The sequence below is a fragment of the Mercurialis annua genome, linkage group LG2 (assembly GCF_937616625.2).
Source record: "Mercurialis annua linkage group LG2, ddMerAnnu1.2, whole genome shotgun sequence".
Lineage (NCBI taxonomy): Eukaryota > Viridiplantae > Streptophyta > Magnoliopsida > Malpighiales > Euphorbiaceae > Mercurialis > Mercurialis annua.
In genome coordinates, this window is record NC_065571.1 from 42,154,985 (window position 1) to 42,176,344 (window position 21,360).

At 31.0% G+C, this 21,360-nt stretch overlaps 4 protein-coding genes across 6 annotated transcripts; 3 read left to right on the forward strand and 1 right to left on the reverse strand.

The window, feature by feature from the left end:
* Nucleotides 1–252: 252 nt before the first annotated feature.
* On the forward strand, nt 253–1,954 carry LOC126670646 (uncharacterized). Its single transcript, XM_050364423.2, has 2 exons — nt 253–597; nt 1,356–1,954. The coding sequence occupies exons 1-2, from the start codon at nt 347–349 to the stop codon at nt 1,777–1,779; spliced, it is 675 nt and encodes a 224-aa protein (XP_050220380.1). The 5' UTR covers nt 253–346; the 3' UTR covers nt 1,780–1,954.
* Nucleotides 1,955–2,751: 797 nt separating this feature from the next.
* On the reverse strand, nt 2,752–4,636 carry LOC126670645 (protein SRG1-like). Its single transcript, XM_050364422.2, has 4 exons — nt 4,347–4,636; nt 3,810–4,048; nt 3,360–3,690; nt 2,752–3,134 (listed from the first exon to the last, which is right to left on the reverse strand). The coding sequence occupies exons 1-4, from the start codon at nt 4,584–4,586 to the stop codon at nt 2,994–2,996; spliced, it is 951 nt and encodes a 316-aa protein (XP_050220379.1). The 5' UTR covers nt 4,587–4,636; the 3' UTR covers nt 2,752–2,993.
* A 1,085-nt stretch (nt 4,637–5,721) lies between these two features.
* LOC126670052 (uncharacterized) lies at nt 5,722–10,839 on the forward strand. Of its 2 annotated transcripts, none has more exons than XM_050363705.2 (5): nt 5,722–5,917; nt 6,002–6,226; nt 6,624–6,734; nt 9,574–9,635; nt 10,400–10,839. In XM_050363705.2, the coding sequence occupies exons 1-4, from the start codon at nt 5,729–5,731 to the stop codon at nt 9,610–9,612; spliced, it is 564 nt and encodes a 187-aa protein (XP_050219662.1). In that variant the 5' UTR covers nt 5,722–5,728; the 3' UTR covers nt 9,613–9,635; nt 10,400–10,839. The 2 variants fall into 2 exon arrangements, with proteins under 2 accessions (XP_050219662.1, XP_050219663.1); XM_050363706.2 differs by having other exon boundaries at nt 10,403–10,839.
* Nucleotides 10,840–12,483: 1,644 nt separating this feature from the next.
* On the forward strand, nt 12,484–15,076 carry LOC126666648 (uncharacterized). Of its 2 annotated transcripts, XM_050359483.2 has the most exons (3): nt 13,178–13,307; nt 13,766–13,851; nt 14,108–15,076. In XM_050359483.2, exons 1-3 carry the CDS (start codon nt 13,275–13,277, stop codon nt 14,856–14,858), a joined length of 870 nt encoding a protein of 289 aa, XP_050215440.1. In that variant the 5' UTR covers nt 13,178–13,274; the 3' UTR covers nt 14,859–15,076. The 2 variants fall into 2 exon arrangements, with proteins under 2 accessions (XP_050215439.1, XP_050215440.1); XM_050359482.2 differs by lacking the exon at nt 13,766–13,851 and having other exon boundaries at nt 12,484–13,307.
* The last annotated feature ends 6,284 nt before the right edge of the window (nt 15,077–21,360 follow it).

Sequence of the window (21,360 nt, forward strand, 5' to 3'; positions counted from 1 at the left end):
TAAAATAAACGATTTGAAATCTGAACCGACGGTTCAGATTCTAAAAAATATTGAAGTAGACCGATTTAAACACGGTTTAAAATTTAACCGATTTTAAATCAAGTTTAACCGCGCCGGTTTTGGACCGGTTTATGGTTCAATTCGGCCCATGGCCACCTCTAGGTATAGATAAGAAATGGGGTTGTAAATATGTGATCCAGAAACTAGACACGAGGCAATTGGTCTGCTGCATATGATTTTCCCAAAACAACATCCACAGAAATGGAATAAAAAGACATAAACGAAGGGCATCATTAATATACAATCCAACAAAGCATTAATTAAACTCTCAAAAACAACAAATTCTATGGCTAACATTTTGAGCAACCTATCCCTGCTTCTCTTCAGTCTTCTCTCCTCTTCAAATTATGATTATGAGGCTAAGACCGGAGTTGGGATATTCCCACCAACCTGCAACCGGATAGAGTGTCCTTCTTATGATGTTATTGACGTCGCTAATGGCTATGAAATTCGTCGCTATAATTCGTCTCTTTGGATGACAACTTCTCCTATTGAAGACATCTCTCTTGTTGATGCTACCAGAACTGGTTTCTTACAGTAAGATATCTCGATTCTGTCTTTTTGTTTTTCTTTTAATGTTACTTGTTTGAAATGGTTATAGAATTATATATTTTTACAAAACGTTTATCCAACTGCAATTTTTTATAAGATGGTTATCGAATTATAAATATTATTAAAATATAATAACTTTTATAATAAATTGGTTGTAGTATTATAAATTTGGACTGGTCGTAATTTGCTGAGGTGGAAGCCGAAAAATAACTTCTACCCCAGCAAATTATACCGGAGATTCAAATGCCTAATTACATGATGGGGCCGGTTGGAGTGAGTATTGCTTTTAAAAAGGGGTCAAAATTATATAAAATTTTAAATCTAATAACTACATATGTTTTTAGAAAAAATTAGGAGATTTTTTGAAGGAAAAAAAAAGTTCAGGGGGCCAATTATATATCTTTTTAACCCTAAAAACTATATTTTACAAAAATAAAAAAATGTTGAAGAGCTTATTTAAACCAACAAAAAAAATTTGGGGAGAGGCCATAGCCCCTTTTGGGATGCCTTGGCTCCACCCGAGCAAATTGAAAGTATATTTGATTGCTTTATATTTACCGTAGAGGGATGATAGTAAATTTCCCCTAATATTAAGCAAATATTAACTTGCCTTATCACATGATGAGAATTGTAAGAATATTGCAACATTAATTCATTTTTTCCTATCAATATTCCACAAGTGATTACGACATTTCTATGAGATGCATAGAAGCTAAAACCATGAATCTATTTTTCTGTAACAGGTTATTTGACTACATTCAAGGGAAAAATAGTTACGGAGAACAAATAGAGATGACAGCTCCGGTTCTTACTGAAGTCCTGCCAAGCAACGGACCGTTCTGCGAATCTTCATTCACCGTAAGTTTCTACGTTCCGAAAGTAAACCAAGCAAACCCTCCTCCAGCAAAAGGGCTCCATGTTCAGAGATGGAAACAGACATATGCAGCCGTAAGGCAATTCAGTGGGTTTGTGAGTGACTCAAGTGTTGGAGAGGAAGCTGCGGCCTTGCAAGCAAGCATTGCTGACACGAAATGGGACGCTGCCATCGAAAAAACTCGTAGTACTGATTCCGCTTCTGTGTACACTGTTGCACAGTACAATTCTCCGTTTGAATTTAACAACCGAGTCAATGAGATCTGGATGTTGTTCGACATCAACGACAAGTAACGAAACTCGGAATCTGAAAGGATGACTGTTGTGGACTATTTAGCGGTATTTAATAAAGTTGCCTAAATGTTACATTTTGAATTTCATTGTAAGAATAAGCTTCATATGAAGGGATATGTATTTAGAAATACTCAACTTTCAATCTTCAGTTTCATCATAATTGTTAAAGGCATAAGAGGTGAGACAGTTTACTTTTTAGAGCGCAAACAAAAAATAATTCACATATTTTTTTTTATAAAAGTCACAAAGTAAATGATAAACATGCATACATTTTTAGTAGTTTAAATGTTGAAATATGGAGATTTAGTTAACTGATATTATTTGCATAATGTAATTTGATAAAGTGATTTTAAATTAGTAGTAGTAGTTATTAGGAGTAATTTATCTCATAGTTGATGGTTATATCTTAAATTTTTAATATTTTAATTAATAGTTAAATTTATTATTATATAAAATATTATAAAGTAAAATGTGTCAAATAATAATTTATTAGAAATAATTTACGTTAGCTAGTAAACTAGATGATGAAGTAATATTAAAGTAAGTAGTTTATTATAAATAGTTTATATCTTGATTAGTACTTTTAATAAAATATCGTAATAGTTTACGTTTTTAAGAGTATTAATGTGAATGAGTTTGTCCATTTCCTCATCCATAATTTAAGGAAGAATTATTTTTTATATTAATAATTTTGATTATTTTTTCAAATATATCCTTAAACTCTAATCTAGACATTTTGATCCAATTTTGCCTATTGGAACAAATATATCCAAACTCAAAATTATACCTATTTTTGGTATTTACATTTATAAGTTTTTATTCTACTAATAATTATTTTACACAATGGATCTTTAATTTTACTTTACTAAGAGTTATTTTAATTTTACTTTACTAAGAGTTATAAGCATACATCAAAATGATCTTATTCATGTTTAAAATTAAAACAATCATGCTTTTTACTTTACACTCCGACACATCATATCTTTTTCTTTCAACGTAGAAGTGCTAATAATTAAATTACCTCAAGTGATGTATGACTGAACTATTTGGAATTTTATTGTGTACCTTACGATCACCCTCATTATACCATATTCAAAGATCTATGCTATTACACTTTAGATCTTGAAACTATCAATGAATGAAACGTCAAGATTCCGATTGTAAAAGCTGTCAAAATACTCAGTCAATGTGCTACTCTTGTATAGAGGTGGATTTCATGTCTGTGTAAGTTGTTTGGCTGGACCAACAGTAACAGATGAGTAGGGATAACAGAAGGTAACTACGAAAAGCCTTTCTTTCGATTTGTTTACCACTGCTCTATGCTCTGGTGCTTTGTATATCTCATTGCTCATTATCTGCATCATTTACTATAATCATTCATCTGTATTCAAAGTTCTTAATTTTTTATATCAGTAGGCTATGTTGCACGAAATCTTGCCAAATCTTATGTTTAGCTGTTCTAAAACTACGAAACTTCATTATATTCATAGTATATTCTTGTAAAAAAAATGTCAATTCGTCATTTCCTGCTTGATCGTTTCGGTTTCTATGCAATTTAACAAATAAATAAAGCTACATACCTGTATAATCTGGCCAACATTTACGACAATGGCGCCATCAATAGGTTTGACATAAATCCACTGACCATCTTTTAGAACCTGTAATCCTGGTACATCGTTGCAATCAAGCAACAGAGTAATACCGGACATATCTGCATGTGGCATCATTCCAATAACTTTCTCAGGTTGAGGACAAGGTGGATAGCAATTGAGCCTGACATCAAAATTGCCTTCTTGATAACCCTGATAAAATCCGCGATCCTCATCCGCAAGCTCAAGCATCACGGCCATAAATTTTGTTATTGAAACTGCAATCCTCCTGATATCTTCAGAATAGTTCTGCAGGGTTTCCCTAGAACAGATATACCAATTTGCTTACGAACTTTTATGAGTGGCACAACAAATATAACAAAAGTTGTAAGCTGAAAATGCCTTAAGTAGGATTTGCGCATCGATATTATAATTCTATACCTGAAATTTGGAGGATTGTCCGGCCAGAATTCTAATTTTCTGTTTTGAACGGGAAGAGCTTTGAGGAAGATCATGTCGTTCCAATCGAGCTTTTGTTCTTCTGAGGTTACGAATGCTTGACCATATCCTTCAAGACTTCCACCTTTCTGTGCCCACCTTTTCTTCTCCATCAAAGGAAGCTGAAAGAATTCTTGAACTTGCTTCTTCAATGACTCACACGAAACTCCATGGTTTATTAACTGCCAATTGACATCTTATTAAAATATGATATTTTTTTTTGATATTTGGGAAGTGCGGGAGAATTTGAACCCATGGCCTAGCAATTTGTCGCGGAACACTTATACCATTTGAGCTATAGGTTAAAGTAAAATACTAGTAAACGAACTCCATGGATTTTGTAGAAACATTTAAACAAAATGAATCATTTGATAAAATAAAGAGCTACAAAAATCTATAAATTTTAAGAACCCTTCATCCATCAAAATTCACCATAATCCATGCATTAAAAACTGATAAAAACATATATAGAGAGGTTACCTGAAACAAGCCCCAATCCTTGCAAGAAGCGTGAAGTTTTTGAAGCTCTAAAGCTTGGGAATCAGAGTTGACTAGCTTGCTCATGTCGATCAACGGTACAAGAAGAAACCCATCAGCAGAAGATGTGGTATCATCTCGGATGTATCTGGGTGGCACCGTCTCAAGCTGTTGGGCTGCAACTTCTTGAACACTCGGAACTGGCAGAGAATAGTGAAGGTTCTTTGCTTCAACAACGACCATCTTGACTCAAACTCTTGTTTACAGCCGACTAATAGAAATTTAAATTGTTATGTTTGGTGGAGTTGCCTTAATAACATATCTTCACCCCTAAACTTATACTATTTCTTATTTTTCAATTTAATCTATTAACATATGAACTTATAAATTTTACCTACTTCACTTTTTTAATTATCATTTTAATAGTTGCTTGGCTCCTTCCTTGTCCAGTTAGACCTTGCATATGATTTTACGAACACATTTTTTTTATTAATACATCCTATTCTTATATTTATCTAACACTTTTGCCATATTCTTCGCAATTGCATTAAAAGGTCGTAATTGCACAAACCGAGTAAGTTCAAATTGACGTATTATTCTTCGTGTAATAAATCAATGAGATGTTTGTAATGTTAGAATATTCAATGACAAGAAAAAGTTGAATGACAGAAAAAAAACAAACGTTGATAAAAAATTTCACTTATATCTAAATCTTTCAAAAGTGTCCATATTATTGCGAAACACAAATTTTTATTTTAAAAATGTCCATCCACTTAAAGATATATATCTGAGCTGACATGGCGTGACGTGACGATGATATGGTGTGCCACCTATTTGCTACCATGACAAATATTAGATAAAAGATGCAAACAAATTCTTGCAATTTTCTCTAATAACGTTTAATTACGATTAACTAAAATTAATCCTTCGAACTCTAAATTGTTTCACCTAATTCTTAAATTTAAAAGATAGCTCAAATTACTAAATCAATTTTTTATAATAAAATTTATAAAATCTTAAAAATTTAGTTACGATTAATTAAAATAAAAATTGAAATCAAATTTCGGTCAATTACGAACGGAAAGATAAAAACTTACTTTACAGTTAATTATTTAGAGTTAATTAGAATTGAAATACTAATTAAAATAAACTATTTATAATACTATGTCAAGATAATTGTCTAGAGTTCTAATTAAAATAAACTATTTTAATATTTAATAATTGCTAGTTTAATTATTATCTAATCATCAAAAAAATTAATTAAGATAAATTAATTCTAACAAATTACTCCTATAATTATTACTATTTGATATTTATATACTCTATAAAAAGATAGAGTACTCCTAAAATAAGATAAATATTTTCTATTTATATTCACTTCTTTAATGAAGTTTCATGATAAAAAAAAATGTACAAATGCATCACCGCCGGAGACAAAAGAAAAGAGTGAGAAGCTTAGAGTGATGAGTTACTGGCAAAATATAGTAAGAGAAGCAGTTTCACAAACCACAATAGTTGCCAAATTCCTCTGTCTTCTTCATGTCACCAGCTCCTATCTCTGTTCCCCTACTCTTGTACGCACGCAACAATCTCTCTCTGTGTCAATTATTTTTGAATTATATTTATAGTTTTTTGATTTCTTAATCCCGTGGTTTCAGGTGTACGGTCCCAGCATGCTTCCGACGCTGAATCTCACCGGCGATGTGCTTTTAGTGGAACACGTGTCTCGTCGATTGGGGAAAGTGGAAGCGGGTGATATTGTGCTGGTTCGGTCACCCATTGATCCTAGAAAAATTGTTACTAAACGAATTGTGGGAATGGCTGGTGATATTGTCAGTTATTTGCCTGATCCTTCGGTTACCGATGCCTCTCGAACTGTTGTGGTATGTTTTCACAATTTTAGGTTTTTTTATGCCTATTTTTTCCAAGTTTTGTGGTTAGTAATGTGGCTCAACCACTTTTAATTGAAACAGTGTATGAACCAGTAGAAATGTTGTATGTTTAATTGTGTTTGTACAGTTTGGGGCTACTTGTACCATTATCAAATCAAACCAAATCTCGAGCTCTATATTTTACTCTTCAGATTCTAACTTGTATTGTAGAAATAAATTTTATTCCGATGAGTATGACAATCAAATATTTGTTCTCACAAAATTCTATGTAAATGAAGTATATTTTTATGTCAATTGATGCTTTGAGATCATGTGTTAATCTCATTTGATATACTACCGCCAATTCTAATTGATAAGTTTTGCTTGGCATTTGGATTTTTATTGATAGGTCCCAAAGGGGCACATTTGGATTCAAGGGGATAACATGTATGCTTCCCGTGATTCACGGCATTTTGGTCCTGTACCATTTGGTCTAGTTCAAGGCAGAGCTTTTTTGAGGGTAAACGTTTTGCTGTTTTTTTATTATAAGCTTATCACCTGTTTACGGTTGTTACTTGTTAAAGCATCATATTCTCTAAATGTTTTCTTCTTAGTTTGTGCATTCTCTATGAATATGATCTTGAAGGGAAATGATTCGGAAGTTATATCCTGCAATATTTTCAAAGCTTTCTATCAGTTTTACATTAATACTTCTAAGAATGGGTTTGTCAGGCTGGAATTAGAAATACATTTGTTAAAGTTTACTCCACAAAATGGTAGAACTGGATGTCATTTATGAAAGCTTCAGGTCTTACAATGTGCAAGAAATATTCAAATTCTACGTTGCAAAGAGATGCATGGTTTAAATTCTGTGCTTCGTTGGTATTTGGATTTCCCTTCCCAACTACTTGCTTTGTTGGGACCGGACCTAGTAACCAGCTCTTTTCTCCTCTGTTGCTTTCATTAGTTGATACATTTGATTCAAATCTATAAGTACAACTTGATATTAAGGTCATTTGAGCCTTTAGTGGGGCGTTGAGGCAACAACCTAAGTAGCACAGAAACGAAAATGGGAACGACAGAAAATGGATACCGAAGAATGATACATTTAAAAAACTTAAGGACATGAAACGTGGGAGAATCGTGTAAATAATAAAAATATAAGAATATGTTTATGTATTTTAAAAATTGTATATATATCAAATTTTATTTATTAAAAAATAATATTTTAATGCAAATTAATTATTAGACATTTCTAATAATTAATGGAATGAATTTTTTAAAATTTAGTCAAAATTTAAGTTTATAACAAATAATAACTCATATACGAATTTTATCACCATAAGTGAAATTAGGGATTAATTTATTTGACTACCTTGTGGTTTTGACTTTTGACACACAGGTTCTCTGAATATTTTTACACTATATGATCACGTGTAATGAGTTTTTTGCAAAAAAATGTTTAATTACGTTAGTAAGATTAGTTGAAGGGCTTATTGACATAAATAAATTACAATCTAGTTGCTCAAATTATTTTTATATAGTTGGACTAATTTGGACTAAAAATAGTTGAGCGAGTAAAATTTATTTTATTTATAACAATTAAGTATATTTTATTAAAATATATTTCATTTATTACAAAACTTGGACACTTTTTGCTACAATTTCATTCCGGAAGAGCCTTTCTGATGTAGAAAATTCCACAAGACTCTTTGTGTGAAAAGTCGAAACCACAACGGAGTTAAATGAACTTATCCCTTGAATTTAATATTTTAAAGTTTCACAATTTTAATAAAAACATAACACAATAGAAAAAGATAGGATTTATTGTGGTTAATGTGAATGATGAAACTTGTGGGTAACTGATTAAGTTTAGATTTCCTAATAGGAAAACATGCATCTAACTCTCTTTTGCCAAATTTGTCTGAAACGTTTTGTATAATTTTCAGCGAGTTTGTACACCGAAACTTTTTGAAAACACAGTTTCCTCAAGGTTTGCATGTTAGGGCGCATTCATTACCATTAACTTGACATGCTTTTCGCTGCATTGTCTATCCATTTCCTTTTGTTTTCCTCTATATAGTGTTGGGGTATTGATTGTAGTTAAAAAAAAATTGTTAGTTTACATTAAAAGGGCTCGACTTCTCTCTTTCCTGCATTTTGTTATGTCTTGCTGTCTAGTCCTTGTTTCTCGCATGATTATAATTTTCCATATATATTCATGTACTCACTCACAATTTGCCGGATCTATCTGCAAGCATGCCTATTCTCTAGCCATCTCTTTCGTGCCTGTGTGGCTGCACAACACTCATGGTCTAACTTTAGATATGTAGTGTAATAGCATTAATTTGGAGAATAAGTTTGGAGAGTGTTTAGCATAGTATGTCGAATTTTACATACATATTCATTGATTGACTTAGAAAGATTGAAGATTTATTTGTGAAAATTCTCTTGGTGAAATACTAAACGTATATACTCTGTTGTGCACATATTGCATACTTAGTATTTGTAAACTAGACTTCTGAAAGGCAGACCATAATTGAAGGGGAACGTTCCTGTATCAAAATTTATTTGGACCTTCGGTAGCTTTGTCTTGATTAAATGTTAGATAGTTTAACTATAGAAACAAAAAAAAATTGAATAAAGAATGGGTGGACGAGGCTGTAATGTCTTGGACATTACAGAGGCAAAGCTTCATATCCTGCAATTAAAATGATATTGGATCCTGAGTGGGGTAGTCTTGAGAAGATATTGCATGTGTCTTATTCGCATAGATGCCGTTGCTCCATGGAATCTTGTCTATACTAATACCGAGCCTCACTAAGTTGCTTAGTTTCATTCATATTTGCGTTGCTTTAAACTAAATATCACACTACATTACCTGATACTTATAAATGTGTATCAAATGGAGCACCTTAATTTCTAGTCAGTCATAGATTGGGGGTCAAATTCTTAAATGAATTGCTGGTATGTGGGTTCAACATCTAAATGTCTTTCCAGTAACTCAAACAAATAAACTTATTTTTATCTCTTCATCTGCCAAGTTCACTGTTCACCAGAACTTTAAAGTTTTAACTCTTAAATAAAAGAAAAAGTTGAGTGGAAAGGGGAACAAAAAGGCACCGGAGATTCTAGTATTCCTTATTTAGAGCTCTCATAGTGCTGCCATTTTCTAGATTCTTTTCTTTATCATCAGTTTGTTCTTCTATCCCTACATTAGCTAAACCGATAGGTAATCAATTCAGAGTCTTGATTCTCCTATCCTTTGCCAATTTCATCTTCTCTTTTTTAAGCATTAACTATTCTGAATTTAATTGGCTCACGATGTTTATGCATTTACATGTGTGTTCTGTCATCAGGTGTGGCCACTTTATAGCTTTGGTTTATTAGGGCAATAAGCAAAATGGTTTGAATATCAAAGGTAATCATTTTCTATTTATTGTTGGAGTATCCTAATTTTCTGCGGGCTCCATCTAATTATTTCCTAACCTAAGAAACATTGCTGCTTATATTTTCATTCAGATTGATATTTATTGACCTTTTGTTTTTTGCAATGCTTGTTGAATTAGGAATGTGCATCACTTCAAAATTGGTATAATATCGCTAGATGCATATTTCTTCCTACTTTTAGCAGGGGATAGTTTTGCATGATCTAAAACTTGACTATCTAGGATAACGCATCTTGTGATCACTAGTGTTAGCGACATAAAACCTAAGGTTGAGGCATTTAAGTGGTTTAGCTGCTATGCTTTGATGCAGAACAAGAATTATAAAATTAGAAGTTTGAATCTTTTTTATGGAATTAAGGATTTTCAGCTAGTTAATTTATTTGGAAAGTTCATCAAGTCTAGATTTTTTATTTTAGTGCAAAAATTCTTATTTGTTAGTTCAAGAGTATTTTGGTAATCTTCAGAAATCAAATTATCCTAGTGTCCTTATGAGTTTTTAGTTAATTAGTTGAATTTTGTTATTTTATAAACAAGATTTGAACTTGTAATTTCACAATTCTTGTTCTACGTCACTTTTGATCTTAAATTGTAATCTATATTTTTTTTAATTCATCTCTTGAAGTTGCTTCATATATTTTTTAAATAACTACTCTATTTTCTCTTTCTCCCTCAACCTCCCTCATGCACTCACATATTGTGGTTTCTTGAACTTTCTTTCCTCGGACCGTCAAATCAGAAGATATGTACGAATTCAACTCCAACAATGTCTCTCTACGTCTGCTCCTGAAGTTGAGTGGCCATCTCTTGCTTGGATGGTTGATGCTTTACATGGGAAGTTATTTGGTTGACGAATATCTATTTTTTAATTAACAGCCAAGTCGACCCATCGTCAAGTAAGACTTCTTTGCCGGAACTTTATCTTCAAATGAAATGAAGAGTTATATAGGTTTTATGAGTATGAATATGAATATGAGACATGTAGGATTGTATTCTACTTCTTGATATGTATCTATTCTACAACTTGAAACATATGATGAAAAGTAGATAACCACAAATGTGGATGTACAAAGCTTAGAGAATGGTCGCTGAGTTTTGCTGGTAGTAGGTTATTGCCTAAGTTCATGTGCATGTTGTTGATGATTAATATTAAAATTCTTTTGTTTCTATTTGGTTAAAGTTTTAATTGACAAAATTAAAAGATTTGGTCATAAATGAAAAGATGTTTGGCTGTCTTTTGTTATGAAAAAATTGAATAATTGGCTATAATGAAATGTACTTAGTTGTTGAAAGATTTAGATACAAAAGATTTTTTTTTTTTTGACAAGGTTGGCTATTGTTGAGTGATTAGGCCTTACTGAAATCGTTTTGTAAGGGAATTAACTGAAAGTAATGAGTGAAACAGTAAGGTTTTATAATTGGGATAATTACTATTTACCTCCTGACAATAGGTTTTAATTACTCGGTTTTCCATGATTTTTAAAAAGTCAACTAGTTATTTGCCGGTGTTTGATTGAATTAACTACTACCCCCTTTCGTCATTTAAAGATTTTTTTGGTCAAAATTAACATTTTATTTTGTGCATAAAATTACTTTAAAAAAAATTGTAGTCATAAACTCATAAAAAATTCCAAATTTTATAATTTGTTTATAATAAATTGATAAACCATAGAATATTTATATAATTACTTCAAAATACATTTAAGCAAAAGGTGTAAAAGAATTCTCGTAGTTCATTCGAAAGGTGAGATCAGTCCTTAAACTTTTTTGGCCACAATTACAAAAAAATTCCTCCGTCCATCTTAATTGCTGACATGTCACTCATAAATTTATAGAAAAAAAAGCTTAATGTTTAAAATGATTATCAATTTTATATTTATAAACTTTTTACCATTATTTCACCCCCTTCCTTCTAATGAACTCCAATTGATTAATTTTTTTTATTAAAACATAATTAAACTAATCAACCAATCAAATTTCAGTTAATAAATTAATTTTTTATATACTGTTGGTAATCCTAAACCGTATTTAAAAAAAAATATTTTTATAAAAAAAAGAGTATTTTCAAACAAATAAAATATTGATCGATATTTTTAAAAATCTTTTTATGGGTATTTGTCAAAAAAAACAAGAAAAGGACTCTTCCAAAGTCAAAAAAAAAATTGCATGTGTAAATAATTCCATTGTTTAACTTAGACACATGTTCCATAATAGTAGAAAAGAAGAGAGGATAACAACAGTATAGTCCAGCTAAAACAAATAAGGGACGATGACAAAAGTATCTAAAATTTTAAAAATATTTACAAAAGTATCTGTAAACTTTTTTTATTTACAAAAATATGACTGATTTAAAATTAATTATAAAAGTACCAAAAAATGAAAATTAATTACAAAAGTATGATTTGTATAATGTCCGTATAATTATGGTATAATTTTGGAATACTAAAACTATAAATCAGATAGTTTAAAAATAATATTTGGTTGATTATTGGTATAATTTCAGTATATTTTCGGTATATCGATTATAAATTTTTATATATATATTTTTTAGTTGATAATATGTATATTGTTTTTATATGTACTTTTAACTATAGTTGATAATGAACTAGAGAATTTGTATATTGTTGGTATAATTTTAGTATATTGTTAGGTTAATATTTACTATGCGATGTGGTGTAATGTTAATGTAATAATAAAATTTCAGTATATTTTGATGTGTACACTTTTGGTATAGTATTGGTATAATTTTGGTATATTATTAATTTAATTTTTAATATACGATTTGATGTAATTTTGGTAATTTTTCATTAAATATTAATAAAATCTCAGTATGTATAATGTCAGTATAATTTTGGTATAGTGTTGATATAATGTTAGTTTATTAGTATACTGATATTATACTCACAGTACACACCGTATGTTTGATATTATTTTTTACTTTTATGTACTTTTGTAAATATTATTAATATTTTTGTAAATGAAAAAAGTTAACATGTAGTTTTGTAATTATTTTCATTTTTTTTTGGTAAATGGTGTAATTTCCTCAACAAAGAAACTCACATTTTGTGATCTAATCATGGCCCTCCTACTGATCATGAGTTGGGCCTGCGTTCTTGACAATTAGATCCTAGGGTCCATTTCAAAACCCCACCTCTTAAACCTCCTCATCGACCAGCAACTCCTTTTTCATTCAAAACTGAACCAATTACGATGCCACCTAAAGGAACAGAATTGCGCCGGCGCCGGCGCCGGCCAACGGATTTTTCTCGTTTCGGGCGTCTTTTGGCTAATAGAACTCTATCTCGCACCCCACCAGAACCAGAACCAGAACCAGAACCAGAACCAGAACCACCACGTATCCGGCCACATAAGCGAGCAAAATAGGGCAGGGGGCGGCCAATGCTTTTTTCTCAGTCCGGGCATTTTTTGGCTAATAGAGTGACGCAATTTCCTACTCCACCACCACCAGTACTAAAGCAGGATTCAACCCTTAGTCCTCAGCAGATGACTGCATTTTATGATCAGCTGAAAGGGAGTGTATATAAGATCCGTGTGCGGCATAAACATCAGTTGGATTCAGATACAGAATCAACGACTAAATATTTTACTGGGGTATGCATCAATGCCGATGGCTTAATTTTGTCCAGGTATCTATTTTTTTTTTTTAGTAACCCAGCTTTTTACTAATTGCACTTATAGCTAGGAGGATAGAGATTTAGGTAGTTGAATATGTCATCTTCACTTTTATCACACCTAAGGAAAAGAACAAGAGAATTGAATCAACAAAATTCTAATTGTTTGCATCTTTAATTGTTTAAACTTAAATGGGAATTAAACTCATACAAGTCTAAGCATATATATAACCTTACAAACCTAACAACTTCTAACATTTATCCAAATCCATACTGAATTTTAAACGCTAAATGAAAATAGCTAATCATTTTCCAACCAAGATTATGAAAATCTAAAAGACTCCTAAAACACTAATACTTTTAACTCTCTGTAAATCCAAAAATTACCAAAATAACTCTGACTTGACGAACTAGAAGTAGAATCTATATGTTACTTTGTTTTTTGCTAACTTAGTTAATTGCTACCTGTTCAGCTTCATCTTTATCCCTTATGTCATACGTTAATGCTTGAGCATTGGACTTTTTGGCACGCTATGTTAATGCTTGCATTCCCCGTCAGGTAACTGAATCTATGAACCTAGAAGGTTAAGAGCTTAATACAAGTCGTATTGAATTTGACTCGTGAATAATATAATTTCTTTTTTGGCTTGATAAATTTCTCAGATAAGTAAATTTTTTGAAAATCCTTAATTCTATAACTAAGAATTAAGTCATTAATTTCATAATTTTTTATTCTGCATTCCCATAAATGGCTTGGATAATTTGCAGTTTTATAGATAGCATGTGCTTCATAACTAATTGATTGATTTGTGCAGGTATTTTGACCATACATCTGTTGATTCATGTATTCAAGGTCTTAATGAAGCAACGTTTACAGAAGCAGATGTTGTTGCTGCTAACCTTAACTTAGGTCTGATTTTATTGAGGGCAAAGCATCATGAAGCTTTGGAGTTTGTGAAATTTTCAGAAGAATCAGAACATGTTGCTGGACCTCATGTTTATTGTGTGGTTTTTCCTAATCGCTGCTCTTCTCCGATGCTTCTAAGAGGTCATTTGGCGTATCAGTGCAAGCATGACAAAGACCCACATCTAGCTAGTTATCCTAAGGATAGAACATCAGCATATGTCTTTAAAGGGATAGAAGGTATAGAACTTCCTGCTAGTGGTGCAAGTTTACTTCAGATCGCTTCCTTAGGAGCTTCAAGAGAACTTGATATAATTCATAATAATTTGAGTAACAACTTTGGGTTTCACGAGGGTTATGGAGCTCCAGTATTTAAGTCTATAGGAAGACTTGTAGGTGTAGTTTCCTACCAAGAAGCTGGTTTCGATTTTGCTATTCAGGTTGAAAGTTTGATTAAATTTGTTTCTAACTATTTTTCAACTCAAATTCCAACTGAGGTAGTGGATAGTTCTACTGCTGCACTAGATATTTCATCTGCACCAGATGGTCTAAGAGAGGCACCGCATGGAACTGTCGCCTTCATTCAACAGCCTCGATTTACACGAGGTGTAGTGAGAAGAAAGAGATTCATTTTGGCTACTAACATCAAAAACCCAATTTAAAGATTGTTACTTTTTAAGTAATTAACAACCCCAATTATCCTCTTTTCTAATTTGTTCTTGTTATTTTCTGACTTTCAATTTGGATTGCTTTTAGGTTTAATGGCGGTGTTGTCTATTATGTAGCTTTATATCGGTGCTTTGTCTTCTTTTGGATTAGTTTTTGTGTCAGAATTATCTTTTTGCCATAACCAGTCTTCTGTTTTACTGTATAATCTTTATTCCCAATGCCTTCTTGAGATCTCACCAAGTCCTCTTGTCCAGGTACTGCCTTTTCTTTTTCTTTAGTTTGGTTATCATCAATTTTTTTTTTATTTGAGTTTTAGATTAGATTTTTCAGGTTTGTTTGTTTTGATTTGTATATTCTATGTGTTTTCTTGCCATTTTTTATTAAATTGTCTTGATTGACCCAGCTGATTTTAATAATGGGTATTGGATTTCTAGGTTAATTTACTAGGAAATTGCTAAATTGCGATGTGGGTTTTTGAGTTACCGTTGCAATTTTGCTAATTAGAAGAAGAGTTAAGGACCTCGAGAACTATACATGTTTGATATTATGTTATTTGGTTCTTTTTATATCTATAAAATTTGATAAGGAGGAGTCCAGAGAAATTAATTGGAGTGACTGGGATAAGTTTTGTCTCCCTAAGAAGTTAGGAAGGATGGGGTTTAGGAAGCTTAGGGACTTTAACCTGGAAATGTTGAGCAAACAGGGGCGGAAGTTTATTAATTGACCAAATTCCCTAGTTTATAAAGTGTTTTCTGCCAAGAACTTTTTTAATTCTGATTTTCTGAATGCTAAATTAGGTGCTAATCATAGTTATGTTGGAGAAGTTTAATGGCAGCTCAAGAGATTGTTAGAAAAGGGACTAGATGGAGAATTGGGCATGGTGATTCAGTGAGGATTGGGGTAGATGAGTGGTTGTCAGACAATAATTTTGGCATGGTAGATTCTGTTTGATAAAATTAGGCTTGCGAAGGTGGAGTCTTGATTAGAACTGAGAATGGGTGTAGGGTGGGGGATGAAAGGAAGCTGGCTGTTAATTTTTGTGAATCTGATAGGGCATTGATCAGGAATATTACTCTGTTTAATAATAATTTAGATGACCGTTTGATTTGGCAGCCAGAAGTGAAGGGTGACTTTTCTGTTAAAAGTGCTTACAGAATATGAGGAAGTAATGGAGTAGGTGATGAGAAGTTCTGGAAGTGGCTTCGGAAGTGTAAGATTCTAGAAAAGTGTAAAGTGTTTTTGTGGAGAGGTATGCGTAATTGGTTACCTACTTTAGATGCTTTGAAGGCCAAGAACTGTGATGTTTCTTGCTTATGTCTTTTGTGTGAGAATAATGCTGAACTGTGCCCCATGTATTTATTAATTGTGCCCGTGTCTAAATGTATGCTACTGATAGGTATAGCGAATAACAACCAGGTTTGGAGTTCTATTATGGATTTCTTATTTGGTTGGATAGTGCTATGAATGAGGAGAGGAAACAGTTGTGGGTGATGGTGTTTCGGAGTGTTTGGTTAGCTAGGAATAACGTGTTGTGGAATAGAATTAAGGAAGGTCCTAATATGAGGTTAACAGAGCTGGGAAAATCGTCCATCGGTGGCAGGCTTCGTTGAGAGATGTGCTGAACAAATCTTTCAATGTTGGTGCAGCTGTGTGGGAAACTCTTCTGGAAAGGTGGGTGAAGCTCAACATGGATGCTGCTTGTTTAAGCTCATGTGCATGTTTGATGATTAATATTACAATTCTTCTGTTTCTGTTTGGTTAAAGTTTTAATTGATAAAATTAAAAAAATTGGTCATAAATGAAAAGAATTTAAAACGTTTGGCCTTTTTTTCTTATGAGAAAATTGAATAATTGGCTATAATGAAAATTTACTTAGTTGAAAAATTTAGATACAAAAGAATTTTCTTTTGACAAGGTTGGGTATTGTTTGAGTGATTCCGCCTAATTGAAATCATTTTGTAAGGGAATTAACTGAAAGTAATGAGTGAAACAGTAAGTTTTTATAATTGGAATAATTACTATTTATCTCCTGACAATAAGTCATACTCCCTCCGTCCCGTTTAAGAAGTCCCATATTCTATTTTGGGATGTCCCATTTAAAAAGTCCCATTATTATTTTTAGAGTATTTTTCCATTAAATATCCAATTTTACCCTTATTTTAGTTATCTTAAAAGAGTTCTATGGAAATTCCACTATCATTAATAGGGGCAAAAACATGAAAAGACATGAAAAGACAAGAATAATTAATGTTTTCTTAATCTGTGTGTAAAGTCAAATGGAACTTCTAAAGTGGGACGGAGGGAGTAATTATTAGTTTTCCCATGACTGTTAAAGTCAACTATTTATTTTTCGGTATTTGATTAAATTAACCACTAGCTTCATCTGCAAGTTTGTTTTTGAATATTTTTATAATTTTTTTATAATAAATTGATAAACCATAGAATATTTATATAATTATTTTAAAATATATTTAAGGTAAAAGATATAAATAATCTCGTAGTTTCTTCAAAAGTGCATATCAGTCTTTAATTTTTTGGGCTTCTTACTCAAATAACCAACATTCATATTTGATTTACTTTTATACCAACACATATTTAACATTTTAAAACTAACATGTAAGGGAGAAATTATTACTTTTATACCATCCATATAAATAGAACCCTAATAACACAAATCTTCATAATTACAATTATTTTCTCTCTCCTCAAATTTCTCTCTCCTTTCTCTTTTAATTCACCCTTTCACACAAATTTCAGATTTGTTCTTCGCACCAATCCGCCTCCGCCGTTCCGTTTTTGCTGTTCCATCTTCGTCGTTTCGCCTCCGTTGTTCCACCTTTATCTCGCCGTGCCATCTTTCTTTTCTCTTTTTGATTTTAGATCTGAAATTTGCTGTTTTTTTTTCATTTTCAGATCTGTAATTTATTTATTTTTTACTGTTGTTTTGAATCATTAAACATGTAAAAGATTATCTTTAAAGAATCTAATACTCCTTTCATGTAATGTAGAATAATTTTGTGATTTTATGGAATAAAATTCTGTTATTTCTGCATTTTTCTTGTGTTTCTGCGTTTTTTTTAATTCTGCAGAACGATTTGTAGATGATGATTGATTGCTGAATTATTGTAATGTTACAGTGTTGTTGACTTTATGTTGACTTTATGTTGATATCAACTGATTTTTTTTATTTTTACATTGACAACTAAGATAACATTGTCTGTGAAATAAACTAAAAAAATTAAATTAAATTAAACTGAGACTAGATAATGATATGGTAGCATCGGGGAAGAAGACATATAATGATGTTGCATTATTGTAATGTTACAATGTTGATATGGTGTTGATTTTCGGTTGATATTTTGTTGATTTTAGCATCGGTGAAGAAGATAATAATGATGTTAAATTATTGTAATGTTACAATGTTGATCTTATGTTGATATAGTGTTGACATGATGTTGATTTTGATATAGGTAAAAAATATAAATAATGATTCTGAATTATTATTATATTACAAATTTGAATTTATGTTGATATTATGTTGATTTTGTGTTGGTATTTTAGATTGAAAAAATAATTTATTAATCTTTGATTAATTTAATGTTGATTTTATATTGATATATATAAAAAATAAAATATATGATAAATAATAAATTTTAATTAATTATTAGCAAAATAAAGGTAAATAAATATTAAAAAAAAATTAGTGTTAAAAAGATTTACAAAATTAATACTATCCAGTTTATTAAATGTTGTTGATATTATGTTGATATTGTGTTGATATTAAAACTGACAAAAATGTCAACAATAAATAATGTACACATGTTGATTTTATATTGATTTTGTGTTGATTTTGAATTGATATTTGATTAATTTTAATGACAAATAGTATACACATGTTGATTTTGTGTTGATCTTCAATTAATTTTAGGGATATGTGCATGTTAATTTTAGGTTGATTTTAGGTTGACATCGAGTTGATTTTGCGTTGATTTTGATTAATATAGCTTAAATAATTTTACATCAATAAAATTCAACATTGATTTTATAATAAAGTTTGTACGTAGAACATAATATAAGGAGCAAAAAAAACCAACCAAATTTCAAAAATGCCGAAATGAATTTAGTATATTTTAATAAAATAACACTCAAGAAAATGAAATTTATGTAAAAATGGCTGAATACCAATAACATATGTTTATGTAGGGAATTTCAGAACGTTTACCGAGAAAAAAACACAAAGAGATCAATCATTCAAACAAATATGTGCACTCCACATTCCATCCTGCTGCTTTTCAAATAAACATCTATTCCGCAAACTTACAGGAGGCATTTATTTCATAGACAATATTATCTTGTTTGTCAATGTTAAAATAAAAAAAATTAGTTGATATCAACATAAAGTCAACATAAAATCAACAACACTGTAACATTACAGTAATTCAGCAATCAATCATCATCTACAAATCGTTCTGCAGAATAAAAAAACGCAGAAATACAACAAAACACAAAAAAATGCAGAGTTAACAGAATTTTATTACATAAAATCACAAAATTATTCTACATATCATGAAATAAGTATGAAATTCTTTAAAAATACTCTTTATACATGTTTAATGGTGAATAAACAGTAAAAGATAAACAAATTACAGATCTGAAAATGAAAACATAAAGAACAAAAAATTTCAGATCTAAAATCAAAAAGAGAAAAGAAAGATGGCGCGGCGACAAAGGTGGAACGACGGAGGCGAAACGACGGAGATGGAACAGCAAAAACGGAACGGCGGAGGCGGAATGACGGAGATAATGAAGAAGATAACTGAAATGTATGAGATAATGGAGATGAAAACTTAAACGAATGTGATAATGGAAAAAAGCGAGTAAGAAAGTGGAGCACCAGAACTTTGATCGCAGAGATCGTGGAGGAGCAGAACAAGAATCACGGAGAAGAAGAAGAAGAAACCGCCAAAATCAAAGGGAAAAAGAAAAAACGGTAAGAAAGTTATAATTCAAAGCAATTAGGTTATAATTCTTATTTTGGGTGGTGTGAAAAGTAAACAATAAGTTGGGTCAGTATAAAAGTAAACCTGGCCCAAATTTAGGTATATTGGGTAATTAGCTCTAATTTTTTTTGGGCATAATTGAATCCTTGTGGGTTTTAAATTGAACAAAAAGCCTCTCCATCCATCAAAATTAGAAACTGATGTTAATTGCTGACGTGTCATTCATGAATTTATAGAAAAAAAAGTTAAAAAATAATTATAATGTTTAAAGGATTGGAATTTCCTCAAGTTCATTTTCAACTTGAGCATGTTATATTCACGATCTATAATGTTCATTACATAATGAACGGTATAAATCGTAAACATGACCTCATTTGAATTTGAGGGAATCCCGATCCATGTTTAAAATATTTATCAATTTTATACTTATAAATTTTTTAGCATTATTTCACCCCTCTTTTTCCTAATTAGCTCCTTTTTTTAGCATGTTTTATAATTTTTTTAAAATATACTACGATCACGTACAAAAGTCTTGCCATTCGGCTCAGCAATTTGTAATAATAATTCTTATTTTTTCATTTGCTATAATAATGAGCTCTTTTAAATAAAATTATCGAGTGTAATGATGAATTATGTAAAAATAAAATGTTCTCTAAATTATTTTTACATGCTGGTGTATGGTCTATAATTAAAAACTTTAATTATTCGAGATCGTTAAAAAAAGAGCAAAATGTTTAAAATAAAAAAATATTAAATACTGCAAAAAAATAATAATAGAATCACAATTAAAAAAATGAATTTAATTGGTCGTTGAAATTTAACATATGCTATATTTGATATTAAATTTGATATAGTATTAACATATGTTAAATTTAGCATGGAACACAATAATAAAGTTGAATTTAGTGACTTAATGCTAATTTATAATATTAGCATTGTTAATTTAGTATTGCGTCGTGGATGCTTTCTGTATAGTTAAAAAGAGTATCATAAGCTCTGGTATAGACTTCCATGTATAGATTATACAAAATGGTCAATGACCATTATACTTATATATGGAAGTTTATCCAATTACAAAATGATCACTATTCAATTCTCAACAAAATGACTAGTGGTCATAATTTTAAAAAAATAACAAGAAAACAAGAAAAAAAACTCCACTTTTCACACAATATAATTTTATTAAGTTTGTTTACTTTATTACCATGTATGAGTGTTTTATTTCATCCAACACCATCTTTTCCTATTAACCCACACGTGCCCTACTAAACCCTAATTTAGTATTGTTTTTTTTTAAAACCCCCCTTTTCAGCAGGCCTGACGCGCGTCAGGCCTGCTGACGCGTGAAACAGGTGCACCATGCACCTGTTATCACGATTTTTTGGAAACAGATGCATGGTGCACCTGTTTCCAATAACACATAATTGAGGACCTTTTTTTCAAAGGTCCTCATGCACTTTTTAAATTATATAATGTATATTTATATATATTATAT

What these genes read in the sequence shown, in the direction of transcription:
- LOC126670646 (XM_050364423.2), top strand. Translation starts at nt 347, where the DNA reads ATGGCTAACATTTTGAGCAACCTATCCCTGCTTCTCTTCAGTCTTCTC. An exon ending in ACCAGAACTGGTTTCTTACA is followed by an intron (nt 598 to 1,355) that starts GTAAGATATCTC and finishes TTTCTGTAACAG; the next exon opens with GTTATTTGACTACATTCAAG.
- LOC126670645 (XM_050364422.2), bottom strand. Translation starts at nt 4,586, where the DNA reads ATGGTCGTTGTTGAAGCAAAGAACCTTCACTATTCTCTGCCAGTTCCG. An exon ending in GACAATCCTCCAAATTTCAG is followed by an intron (nt 3,691 to 3,809) that starts GTATAGAATTAT and finishes TATCTGTTCTAG; the next exon opens with GGAAACCCTGCAGAACTATT. An exon ending in ATGTTGGCCAGATTATACAG is followed by an intron (nt 3,135 to 3,359) that starts GTATGTAGCTTT and finishes TAAATGATGCAG; the next exon opens with ATAATGAGCAATGAGATATA.
- LOC126670052 (XM_050363705.2), top strand. Translation starts at nt 5,729, where the DNA reads ATGAAGTTTCATGATAAAAAAAAATGTACAAATGCATCACCGCCGGAG. An exon ending in ATCTCTGTTCCCCTACTCTT is followed by an intron (nt 5,918 to 6,001) that starts GTACGCACGCAA and finishes CCGTGGTTTCAG; the next exon opens with GTGTACGGTCCCAGCATGCT. An exon ending in AAGGCAGAGCTTTTTTGAGG is followed by an intron (nt 6,735 to 9,573) that starts GTAAACGTTTTG and finishes TTCTGTCATCAG; the next exon opens with GTGTGGCCACTTTATAGCTT.
- LOC126666648 (XM_050359482.2), top strand. Translation starts at nt 13,060, where the DNA reads ATGCTTTTTTCTCAGTCCGGGCATTTTTTGGCTAATAGAGTGACGCAA. An exon ending in GATGGCTTAATTTTGTCCAG is followed by an intron (nt 13,308 to 14,107) that starts GTATCTATTTTT and finishes TGATTTGTGCAG; the next exon opens with GTATTTTGACCATACATCTG.